The 13,390-nt window shown below is 36.8% G+C and overlaps 1 protein-coding gene across 1 annotated transcript; it reads left to right on the top strand.

Annotated features, from left to right (window-relative positions):
• The first annotated feature begins 4,084 nt into the window (after positions 1–4,084).
• LOC122040945 (probable polygalacturonase) lies at positions 4,085–7,317 on the top strand. The gene is made up of 6 exons (XM_042600434.1): positions 4,085–4,268; positions 4,899–5,219; positions 5,391–5,511; positions 5,600–5,774; positions 5,870–5,940; positions 6,258–7,317. Exons 1-6 carry the CDS (start codon positions 4,257–4,259, stop codon positions 6,917–6,919), a joined length of 1,362 nt encoding a protein of 453 aa, XP_042456368.1. The 5' UTR covers positions 4,085–4,256; the 3' UTR covers positions 6,920–7,317.
• The last annotated feature ends 6,073 nt before the right edge of the window (positions 7,318–13,390 follow it).

Below are 13,390 nucleotides of genomic sequence, written 5' to 3'. Positions count from 1 at the left end.
ACTCGAAGAGCCTATGATGACTTGCGCGGGAGAGGATGTTGTTGTCGCACGAAGTCAAGGACATTGTTGTCACACGAAGTCGGGTTCAGGGCAAAAAAACAAAATGTAAAAAAAAAAATCTTTTATCGGGAGAAAAAGCCGTTCAAACGGGAATGAATTCTAAACACACCTATTTCATTGGATTTTGTCCATTCCAAATTATTTAGGAATGATTCCAAAATATTTATTCCCAAACCTATTAATCAAGTACCATATATTTTTATTATTCTATTCCCTGATTTCTAAACTCCTAAATCAAATGTTACCTAAATATTAGTCAAATCTAACATTGGCTAGTAAAAAGTTATATATTACTGCCCAAAGTTAACTTTGATTTGTGCAAAATGAATATTACTAGCCAAAATTCATTTTAATCTATAATTGTAACTATTTATTGACCATAATTCATTTTAGATAGTAAATTTAAATGTTTACCGGCCAAATTCATTTTGGACGAGAATAATTAGCCAGCAGATTCATTTTTTTTCTCATAATGGGTAACCAAGCTAAGTCAAGTCGATCATAAAATGAACTAAACCATTGAATATTATTTTTTTTATGAGTTTGAGCTTAATTCAAGCTTGACTTGAGTTTAGTTCATCTTAATATTATCGAACTCTCAATTTAAACTTCTTTGATTGTCTAAAACTTTTACATTTTTAGCTTATTTGGTTGATTATTGAGTTTAAAAATATAAACTTATTTATTTATTTTTAAAATTTCTTTATTTATTTTACACATTGATGAAAGTTTTATTAATAAACATGGTTCATGCACAAATATTATTTATCAATGTTGTTCACAAATATTGTTCATAAATATTGTTCATAAACATTATTTGTAAATGTTGTTCATGAATGTTCACAAATATTAACGAATTGAATATATATACGTTCAAGTTTGTTCATTTAGTTTATGAGTTGTTGTTCAATCTTATTCTTTTAATTGATCTTATATATATTATAGAAAAATAAATAAATTCTTATTAAGTCAAACACTAAATTTATTCATAAATATTTAATTTATTTATAGCTCTATTGACCTGAGAAGCACTTTTGAGGAGCATCTTTTTTCTTTATCATTCACCACTATTTGTAATAGAGATATCTCCAGAATAAATTTAAATTAAAATGGAAAATATCCTAATAATCGATCATTATAATTTTAAGAATTAATAGTTTGATCCACATATAAAATACTTGCTCTATTTATTAATTCTAGAACGAAGAGAATAGTAAAAATTATATTCTTTTGGTTAGAGTTTGAGCAAAAAATTTTAGGATGATTTTTATTTTTCAAAATCAATTAAAAGGAATTCTTATTTTGATTATTGAACACTGTTTACCTTTCTAAATTGTTAAGTAAACAAAGTGGAATTAAAGTTTTAGGATATTTAATTGCTTTTATTAGTTTTGAAATTTCATAGGTAAATTGCGATAGCTAAAATTATATGAAAATAATACTATAATATTTTAGAAATAAGCAAAAATTAACTAATTATTCAAAAATAATTAAGAGTAAATTAGGAAAGTGCTCATGGAGGTTTATCCTGACAACCAACATTTTCAATAATATGACACAGTTGAGTTTCGAATTTTAGATCCCTGATTTATTATTAAAGGGCCTAACCATGACATCATGCCTTTGGAGCATATTATAAAAAAAATAATTAACTAGGTGGTGACCGACTCTGCCCCATGAAAATTTCTTACCGACCACTGGTAAATCGGGAAAGTACATATGGAGGCTCATCCTGACAGCTAGTATTCTCAGGTCTGCTTTCAATAATACGTCGCAACTAAGTCTCGAACTCTAGATCCCTGATCTATCATTAGAGGACCTAACCATGACACCCTGCCCCCGAGACAATAAATTAAAAGGTGGTAACTCAAACTTAAATGATTAACTAGGTCAGGTAACGTCGAACCTAAGGTGACCGGCTCTGCTCCATAGAAGTTTCCCACCCACCTAGGTAAATTGGGGAAGTGCACATAGAGACCCATCTTGATAGTCAACATTCTCAGGTCTGTTATCCATTAAATAGAAAAATTATCAATAATATATCACAGCTGAATCTCAAACTCTAAATCCCTGATCTATCATTGGAGGATCTAACCATGACACCCAACCCTTGAGGGCAAAATGATTAATCAGGTCAGGTAACATCGAATTTGGGACGACCGATTCAACCCCATGGAAGTTTCTTATCGATCGCTAGGGTAAATCAAAGAAGTGCACATGGAGACCTATTTTAATAGCCAGTATTTTTAGGTCCGCTACCCTTTAAGGAGAAAACTTTCCAATAATACGCCGCAGCTGAGTCTCAAACTCAAGATTCCTGATCTATTACTGAAGAGTCTAACCATGACACCCTACTCCCAAGGGAAGAAAAAAAAATCCGGGGGCAAGGTGCCATGGTTAGGGCCTCCAACGATAAATTAGGGATCTAGAGTTTGAGATACAGGTACGACATATTATTGAGAATTTTCTCTTTAATGGGTAGCAGATTTGAGAATGCTAGCTGTCAGAATGAACCTCCATGTACACTTCCCCGATTTACATAGGTAACCGATGAAAAACTTTCGTAAAATCAGATTGGTCATCCAGATTCGACGTTATCTGATCCAATTAATCATTCTTTTATAGCAAAAAAAAAACGAAAATAAAATTAAGTCTTTCCCACAATAATGACAAATTTATAAATTAATTTATAATATTTCAAAACAAAATTAACTCAAATTGACCAATTAGTTAGTGTGATCTATATTATTTGTCAACTGCCCCCTACTTAAAAAGTGAATCTAACCGACTCAAATAGTGTAATTATCTATTCTTGATCTTATTTAGTTTTCGATATGTTAGATTTTTACTATCATTACCTATTATTGATCTGCCTAACTCAATCGATGCGATCACTTAACTTGATTATCCTATTTAATATATTTAACCGGGCTAAATGATTAGCACGAACAGTTCACCTATCCCATCTAGTTTATGCATCTTAATTGACCTAATTAGTTTGACCTAATTTGAAAACTATAATAGTTATAGCATAATTATTTCTAAAATAAGCATAAACTAAGCAATTAAATAAATAATTATTTGTAATAGTAGAAAAATAATTTACTATTGACTTATATTAAAGAATATAGAAAAAGGACAGAAAAAATCCTACACAATTTTACTTATTTTTTTACCTGTTTAAATCTTCTGTCCTTAAATTTTTCTATCCTCATGTTCGCTGCTGATCGGACGAATTAGATTACATTTCAAGACATCATAACATCCTTAAGATATGTGTAATATCTTCGTAATGTGTAAGACATCTTTGAGATATAATTTGATCCGTCCAATCAATAAAAGAATACGAAGAAAAAAAAATTTGAGGAGACGATCCGAATTCTATTTTTTACAAGACGCATATTAAGGAATATGTTTATGAAAAATATATAAAAATAATAATTTAATCAATTACTAATTTCAAGTTGAACCGGCGGCCCCGGCTCAATTCAAGGTGGGCCCTGCCTTCCTGTCAAACCACGTGGGACACGCAGACCCATGCACCCAATTGGCCCCGCCCCACTCTTCTCTCTCTCCTCATTGGCCCACTCAATCCCTTCACACTATTTTGCCTACTGCCCTTCTTCCTTTCCTTTCCATTTCATTTTTTTTAAATATATATAATAAAAATTATTAATATATTCCTGGAATATAAAAATTAAATAATCACATGTATTTAAGAGCATGAGCCCACTGATGTGTTATTATGAGTTGTCACCTGCTCATTTCATCATACAAACAATTTTTCTCATTTATTTATTTATTATTTTTATTATTTTTTGCCTTTTGTTTTCTTACCATAACATTGACATGCGCTATTTTATGAGGGCCCCAGCCACAAACACCCACCGTTGGCTCACCTCTCCCGTGTCCATGTCACCACAATCTAACCAATAGGAGTAAATCTATGCTTGGATATTTTACCTTTTCCCCCCCTTTGTTTCTCTATTTCTTTTAGAAGGCTGTAATTTATAAACCAGGGAGTTGAGTAGAGTTGAATCCCTTTGTTCTTCCTCCTCCTTGTTGTGCTTCTCCAGCCTCAATAATTGCCTTGCCCTGCTTCCCCCTTCGTCTCTTCCTCTCCTCCTCGCCGGGCTTCTCCAGTTGCGATAGCTTGGTCAAAGGGCCTTCTCCTGCCCCTTTCTTCGAGGGGGCTCATGAAGAGGCTAGTAAGTACGTTATTGTATTTGTCCCTTTTTTTTTATTTTAATATTCTTTTCCTGGAGAATTTCCTGGTGTGCTTTGTGAATTTTGAGTGTTAGGGTTCTTGCTTCTTCTCTGATCCATTTTGTGTAGGTTTTTCCCGAAACTGCAGTGGGTGCAGGAGTTCCATTTTTGAGGTGGAAAGTTCCAATTTTTAAGTGGCATTGACAAAGTGGGCATTTGGATCATCTGTGTTTCTTTTTCTTCTTAGGGTTTTATCGTCCCTCCCAAGTTTAAAATAGCTGAGATCCGCTAGTTCATCCTTTTCAAAGCTTCTGTTCCTGTGCATATTGCTCATGGACCAATACTGTTTCTTGATCAATGCCCAGATCTTTGTTGGTTGAATTCCCAACTTCTTCTGAGGATATGCGCTTCTTCTATGACTTTCTTGTATTACTCAAAGAATTAGATCTTCTTCATTTCAATCCACAATTTTAAAAGCTTTAATTTGTTTTTGTGTGATTGCCTAAGGATCAATGTTGTTTCTGTTCTTTATTAGTCTTTTACCTCACATTCTTTTGCAGAAAATACCTCGAAGGGCGTATGCTAATAATCCAAGGTCCATATTTTGATCATCCTTCTCTTTGTGTTTTTAGGCAATTTTGATTCTACTGCTAGTGTTGGTTGATGCTGACAACAACAGCATCAGAAATGGTGCTGAGGGCTACTGCAATTACAAACGAAGCTTGAATCCGAGGCCCCACAGTGTCACCATAACAGAATTTGGAGCGGTCGGAGATGGTAAAACCTTGAACACGGTGGCCTTCCAAAACGCTGTCTTTTATTTGCGGTCATTCGCTGATAAAGGAGGTGCTCAGCTCTATGTTCCGAAAGGGAAATGGCTCACTGGAAGCTTCAACCTAATCAGTCATCTTACTCTCTTCTTGGAGAAGGATGCAATAATTGTTGGCAGTCAGGTGTTCACTAATATCCCCCACACATTTTTGTGACTTTAGTATATGCACATATTCATCTATAAATCGATGGCTTATAGCATTGGATGATATCACGATTTTAGTATCATGTTAGATTTGTGCCATTTAACATTGTTGAATAGACCACCTAAGACTATTCTCTTTCACTTACAGGATTCGTCTCAATGGCCTATCGTAGAACCGTTACCCTCTTATGGTCAAGGGCAAGATCTTCCAGGGCAACGACATCGTAGCTTGATAAATGGGTATAACTTGACCGACGTAGTGATAACAGGCATGAATACTTGGATATGCTATAATGTACCAATTTTGTGTTTATAATATACGTCTCAATGTAACACCCTTCATTTCATGTTTACCAGGTGACAACGGAACTATTGACGGGCAGGGTCTTATTTGGTGGGAATGGTTAAACTCCCAGACTCTGAACTATAGTCGGCCGCATATTCTTGAACTTGTGAGCTCTATTGATATCGTTGTTTCGAATTTAACTTTCTTGAATTCTCCCGCATGGAGCATCCATCCAGTCTACTGTAGGTATGTTATTAAATTTCTAGTTGGGTAAAAAATTATGCCATGAAATTTAAATTCTAAACAAGAAACTCTTTTTTTTGTGTGCGTGTACAATGCAGCAAAGTCGAGATCCAGAACATAATAATCCATGCTTCATTTGATTCTCCATTTACTAACGGCATAGTCCCGGGTAATAATTTCTTTTATGTGCATATCTTCTTGCTGTTCTGCTGTCCTAGTCGTCGACATTGAATTGTCTTTCTGGATAAAAATTGAACTTTTGCATTTATGTAGAAGGATATATGGGTGTATAGAAGTATAGCATTTTTGCATGTCCAAAGTATCACTGATACTTGACTTCGTGACACAAAACCGATAATCTGATTTACTCTGATCAAATATGTTATCGAATGTTGAATTAAAGCACCGATATCAATCAAAACCTCTTTCTTTTGTTAATCTTTTTGTTGATATTTGGCTGATGCAACTTTCATCCGCTTTCTTCAGATTCCTGCTCGAATTTATGTATCAAAGACAGTAGTATTGAAGTTGGGCATGATGCCATTGCTATTAAAAGTGGTTGGGACAACTACGGTATCACTTTCAGTACACCTTCAACCGACATCCATATTAGAAAGGTCCATTTGCAGACACCTCTTGGTTCAGCACTTGCTTTTGGAAGTGAGATGTCTGGTGGAATCTCACTTGTATATGTTGAGCATCTATACATTGGCAACTCTTTAACCGGAATAAACTTCAAAACCGCCCCTGGGCGTGGTGGCTTCATAAAAAACATCGTCATATCGAGCTTGGAAATGGAGAATGTGCACAATGCATTTTGGTTCACTGGTAACTCTAGTCGCCATCCCGATGAGCAGTATGATCCAGATGCTCTCCCAGTCATCCAACAAATTACACTAAAAAATGTGGTCGGCACCAACATCTTCACAGCTGGATTCTTTTCAGGAATTGAAAACGATCCCTTCACCGGTATTTGCCTTTCAAACATCACACTGTCCATTACATCAGACCTCCCCTTTTCTTGGTCTTGTTCAAATGTTTCAGGATACTCCGAATTGGTCTTTCCTAGTCCATGCTCTGACCTCACTTCAAACTCTTCCCTCTTTTGCTTCTCACTCGAAGACTTCAGCACTCTCTCAGAAGCTTAATAAACACTTGCCTCAGCAGTTATCATATTCATTTCAGCCCTCATGTACAATCATCAAACTCGAGCCTCGCTCCCGTTGTTGCTTATTCTTCTTCCTGCAATAAATCCCCCGAAACCAAGATCCTTTTCCTCTGTCGATCATCGAGTCAATGTTTGTTCCCGTGTCAACCTCACCGTCTGTCTTGGCTCTAAAATGAAACGAGGGTTGTTGGCATTAGAGATGGCAATGTGCATTCCTTGTACAGTTAAATTTCTTCATTCAATCTGTAAGCAAAATTTTTGGTAGTGGTTGGAATCCAGACCTTTGCATTTCTTATTCGATGCGGCATCTTATCTTGTGATGTTACAAACATGAGCGATTGGAATCGAGCTAAAATGGCTGGTATTCTTATTTGTTAATTTCATTCTGTTGTCAGTGTTTCTCCAAACCATGAGCTTCATCTACACACTTTGAGCCGTTCTATAAGAGGATCTATGCTTCTTGTTCTTATTATTGTTGTTTAAGTAATCCCTGTAAGGATCTAGCACGCTAAACACACGAAAAGCACAGTGGAAAACAAATTAGATCATCTTCAGAAGATCTATGTGAAGGAGAAAACATATACTAAATTTTGTTAAAAGGGAGTTATACTTTTGTTGTGTGCACAAGAACTCCCTACAGATAGGATCTTAGTACAATCAAGCATCCATTCCTTTTTCGTTATTCATACAAACAAGTTTTTTGTTCGTCTCACGAACTCAAGAAGTGGAGAAGAACCACCACTGTGGTGCTAGCCACACATGGAGATTCGGCCAAGAGGAAATTCAGCCAAGGAGGAAGATGGAGGAAGAACACAAGTCATCCACCAAATGAATACAAAACCCCATTTTGTATTCATTCACCCAATTAGTCTTAATTGATATTAATTGTCTTAATTGACATTAGTTCTCCATTAATCCAATTAAGTCCTCCATTAATCCAATTAAATCTTGATCTTTCCTCTTCCTTGGTGAATTAGGGTTCATCCAATGAGTCCAACTTATTGATCCTCATCAATCTGGATTGATTGCATGAGTCTAATTTGAATTGGACTAAATCCAACAATTGGATCCAATTGAGTCTGACTCAATGAGTCTAATTTAGATTAGGCTTAATCCAATAATCCATCATATGAACCCATCTGCAAATCAACTTGTTCTTTGTGTATGACACAATAAGTTCTAGTAATGTTGACAATGTATCCAAATCAACATTTTAGATACATAAATAATGGGTGGCATCTAGCAAGGTATCATTGCTACCCAAGTGACGAGAATGTCGAGATCTGACTTAACCTTTCCGTGGCTATTATCTTGTATAACTCAATCCCTTTATCCTTGATATCTAGATTGATTAATGAGACATAGACCGTATCATCCTCTTCTCAATCTTTGTGTTTTTTAATCTCTAAGTAGACACACTCATATAGATAAGTTCAATATCTCATATTGACTCATTTGAGTATGGTCATGCATTCTTATATCCTACTAATTAACAGATATCATTTCCGTCATATGGAAGGGATAGATCTCATCGACATCACTCACATCACTCCGCATAACTCATTGCATACTCAGTGATCGACTTTATAGTTCACCCTGTTACAAGTGACATTTGACGATACCAAAATACACAACTCCTTATGTAGGAAATTGTAGTGACTTCAGGTATACCAATAGTCACATGAGAATGTTTATGACACTCATATAACAATCCATGAAACATTCTCATGACGGGTTATTTAGTATATATTTTCTAATATATGCGCATGTGTCAACATGATATCTCATATCCATGACTTGTGAGATTAAGTCATCTGTTGACCTACATGTTGTTGGAACCCCAAGGTGTTTTGATGTGATCAAACAAGTTAAGTTAGGTCCTGCGTTGTGTAACCCTTGTGTCTAAGTGTGCAGGAGCTTAGGAACACAGGAAGTCGAGCGGAAGACGTGGCTAGTGAGAATGACGGCACGGGAGAGAGTCGACGGGCTCGGTGCGTCCGAGGGACGAGGTGACAGCGGAAGAGTACACCGGTGGACGAGAAGAGCGTGCGCGGTGTTCGAGGGACGAGAAACCGGGAAGGAAGGCTGCTCGAGGAAAAGGCCGGAACTTAGGTTCGGGTGAGCCCTATTCCGAATGGCCGAGATCACCCAAGCTAGCGGAGCCGAAGCGAACAAGATCCGGACCGAGACGAGCTAAACCAGAGACGAAAAAGTCAACATCTGTTAACTTTGGGCTCCGGGGCGCCCGGAACCCTTTCGGGCGCCCGGACCAGACTTTTGACCAGGATCGAGATTTGACTTGATCTGATCGTTGGAGGATAAATTTTATACCCCCATAGCGCCCAAAACCCCTTCGGGGCGCCCTGACCAAGGCTATAAATATAGCCTTGGTCCAGAAGCTAATCAATTCATTCAGAACAACAATTTGTAATTAGTTCTTTCATTTCTACTTTTCTGTCTGTGCTCTCAACGCTGTAAAGAGGTTACTCCGCCCAAAGGAGATCGTTAGATAGTGCGCTTACTTTCCTTGGATTAGCAACCCCCTGATTGCAAACCAAGTAAATCCTCTGTGTCTGATTTCTGTTTATTTAGTCTCTGCTTTTTTAATTACAAGTTCTTTTAAATTAGTTGAATATCCGAGAAAAGTTTTTGGCTTAATTCTTGTAGGGCAATTCACCCCTCCCCTCTTGCCGGCCTCCAAAGGGACCTACAAGTGGTATCAGAGCAAGGACGCTTCAGGAGGACTAACCGCCGATCGAAGCAACAAGATGGTTGGACCAAGCATCGTTCCACCAAAATTCGAGGGGGACTTCAGAGACTGGAAGCGTCGTATGGAGGTATTCCTAAGAACTGATTTTGAAATTCGGTTTATTATGAAGTATGGTTTTGTAGCTCTGATGAATCAAGATGGAGAAGAAAAAGAGGAGAGCCATTGGACAAAGAAGAAGCAGAATGAGTTTGTAGCGAATAGCCGTGCGGAATATCACCTACTGAGCGTACTGCCGCTTCAGGAAGTCAATCGCATCGGAAACTACTCATCGGCCAAAGAACTTTGGGAGAAGTTCCTGGAACTCCACGAAGGCACGCCCGAAGCGAAGCTCGCTAGAAGAGACATCCTCCGGAACAAACTGATGAACATCCGTCTGGAAAAAGGTGAGAAGGTAGTCAGTCTACATGCGAAGATAAAAGAATTAATTACTGGTCTCGAGAACCTCGGTGAAACGGTAACAAACCGGGACATCATACACTACGCACTCAACATATTTCCTCGAACTCCGGAGTGGACATCAATCGTCGACGCCTACTATATTTCAAAAGACCTGGAGGTAAGTACTTTAGAAGAGTTGTTTTCTACTCTTGAGTTACATGAAACCAGGTGTGCATCTACAACAAAAGACTCAAGTCAGATAATGGCGCTGAACGCAACCAAGAAGGATGAACCTAAGTCAGACTCCGAAGAAGACCAAGAAGCATATATGGTAAGAAACTTTAAAAAGTTTTTTAAATCTAATAAATTTAAAAAAATACAGAATAAAAAGAATCCAAGAAATAGAAGAAAAGTGCGTTGCTACCAGTGTCAAAAGGAAGGACACTTAAGAGAGGATTGCCTAGAACTAAAGAAAGACAAAATGAAGACACCCAAGAAACACAAGAACCTAAAAGTCACTTGGGACGACACTTCATCATCTGAGTCCGAGATTCAAGATATGCCGAGATAGCACTGATGGCAAGCTACGAAGGACAAAGTACATCAGAACCCAGCATCGATGAAGGGGGAGCGACCTTAGATGGAAGTAGCGAAGCAGGGGGAGATTTAGGCTTCAAGTCTGATATGGTAAGTGAGGTATGCCTCTTACCCCCTGATGAACTTTACTTTGGTATTAAGGCAATGGCAAAATCCATGTATAAATTAGAAAATAAAATACCAAATTAGAAAATGAAATTCTAGAAACAAAAAGAATTTTGGCAAAATCATGTCTTATATATGATTTTGAAAAATTGAAAATTGAAAATGAAAAACTAAAAGAAGAAATAAAAAGATTGAAAAAATCTAATGGTTTAAATATTTCTACTTTTAGAAATTATAGAGATTTAAATTGATATTATAGATTTCATCAAAGTCAAATTAGAAATATATCAAAAGTCTATGTACCTAGGAAATACTTGGTTAATCCTAGGTAGGAACCTCTACTGGGTTCCAAAAACCCGTTTAATTTAAAATTAAAATTAGACTTAGCATTTTCAGTAAGGAAATTAAACAACTAATTTCTTTATGAGGCTTTGTCTAAGGAAGTGGTTGTTGCTCCAATAACCAAGAAGGTCTAGTGCCTCGTTACGACCTAGAAGCCAAGTATCGAAATGAAAGTTTAATTGACTAACTGAAAAAATATTAATTTAATTTACTTAATGTTTTAAAAGAGTTATTCAATTTGTGTTAGAAAATATTTAAAATTGATTTAGAAATTTTTACCTTAGAAATTTTTTAATGAAAATTACCTTTGAATTTTTTTTTTAAATTTGACTTAGAATTTCTTATTACCTTAAGTTTTTTTTATAAGAAATTGCCTTAAAAAATTTTTTACTAAGAATTTTTTTTATAACTGCCTTCAAAAGTTTTTATAAAAATGACTTAGAAATTGTTTAAATTAAAAAAAAAATAGAAATTGTTTTTAAAAAACTTACCATAGAATTTTTTTTTACCTTAGACTTGTTTAAGGACCCCTATTTTTTATGTGATCAAAGGGGGAGACAGATGTTAAGTCTAGGGGGAGGAATATAATTTTTAAATTGAAATATCTTTGGACTTAATTGCAAATAAATTATTTTTATTGCATATGTTTTCTCTAACTTAACTTGGGTTGCTCACATCAAAAAGGGGGAGATTGTTGGAACCCCAAGGTGTTTTGATGTGATCAAACAAGTTAAGTTAGGTCCTGCGTTGTCTAACCCTTGTGTCTAAGTGTGCAGGAGCTTAGGAACACTGGAAGTCGAGCGGAAAACGCGGCTAGCGAGAAGGACGACATGGAAGAGAGTCGACGGGCTCGGTGCGCCCGAGGGACGAGGTGACCGCAGAAGAGTACACCGGTGGACGAGAAGAACATGCGCGGCGTTCGAGGGACGAGAAACCGGGAAGGAATACTGCTCGAGGAAAATGCTGGAACTTGGGTTCGGGTGAGCCCTATTCCGGATGGCCAAGATCACCCAAGCTAGTGGAGCCGGAGCGAACAAGATCCGGACAGAGACGAGCTGAACCGGAGACGAAAAAGTCAACATCTGTTGACTTTGGGCTCCGGGGAGTCCGGACCAGACTTTTGACCAGGATCGAGATTTGACTCGATCTGATTATTGGAGGATAAAATTTATCCCCCCAGGCGCCCGGAACCCCTTCGGGGCGCCCCGACCAAGGCTATAAATATAGCCTTGGTCCAGAAGTTAATCAATTCATTCAGAACAACAATTTGTAATTAGTTCTTTCATTTCTACTTTTTTGTCTGTGCTCTCAACGCTATAAAGAGACTACTCCGTCCAAAGGAGATCGTCAGATAGTGCGCTTACTTTCCTTGGATTAGCAATCCCCTGATTGCAAACCAAGTAAATCCTCTGTATCTGATTTCTATTTATTTAGTCTCTGTTTTTTTAATTACAAGTTCTTTTAAATTAGTTGAATATCCGAGAAAGATTTTTGGTTTAATTCTTGTAGGGCAATTCACCCCTCCCCTCTTGCCGGCCTCCAAAGGGACCTACACATGCTAGTCTTAACGTATTAATATTGTCCTTGTATATTAATGCTTGACTAAGAATAGTTAAGAATAGTGTCTATATATACTACAAGCTCCTACTATCAATTCAATCAATTGATATGTTGTAGACTAAAACCTACTATCTTAGGACATTATTATACTTATTCATTCGACATTGAACTGAAATAAATATAATAACTAACTTTATCTTTTATTAATAAAATATGATACAATAATGCCCTATCAATCATCTCATAATTGGTACTAGGGCTAATATTAACAATCTCCCACTAGCATTAGTGTCAATCACTGAAATATCAAATACCCAGTGACTTAGTATGATCATCATGCTTCCTCTGTGCCAAAGCCTTGGTCAAGGGATCCGCAATGTTAGCATCGGTTGGTACTCTGCATATCTTCACATCTCCTCTATAGATGATCTCTAGAATGAGATGGAGTCGATGTAGTAGTGTTTTGATGGCTGATAAGAACAAGGTTCCTTAGCCTGTGCAATAGCCCCATTGTTATGACAATAGAGGTCTATTGGGTTCACTATATTAGGAATAATACCAAGCTCTGTAATAAACTTTCTGATCCAAACAACCTCTTTTGCTGCAGTTGAAGAAGCAATGTACTCGGTCTCTGTTGTAGAATCAGCAACTATGTCTTGCTTTGAACTCTTCCAACTCACAACATCACAATTTAAGCAA

The sequence above is a fragment of the Zingiber officinale genome, chromosome 2A (assembly GCF_018446385.1).
Source record: "Zingiber officinale cultivar Zhangliang chromosome 2A, Zo_v1.1, whole genome shotgun sequence".
In the NCBI taxonomy this organism is placed as follows: domain Eukaryota; kingdom Viridiplantae; phylum Streptophyta; class Magnoliopsida; order Zingiberales; family Zingiberaceae; genus Zingiber; species Zingiber officinale.
This window is presented reverse-complemented; position numbering and strand designations above follow the sequence as displayed.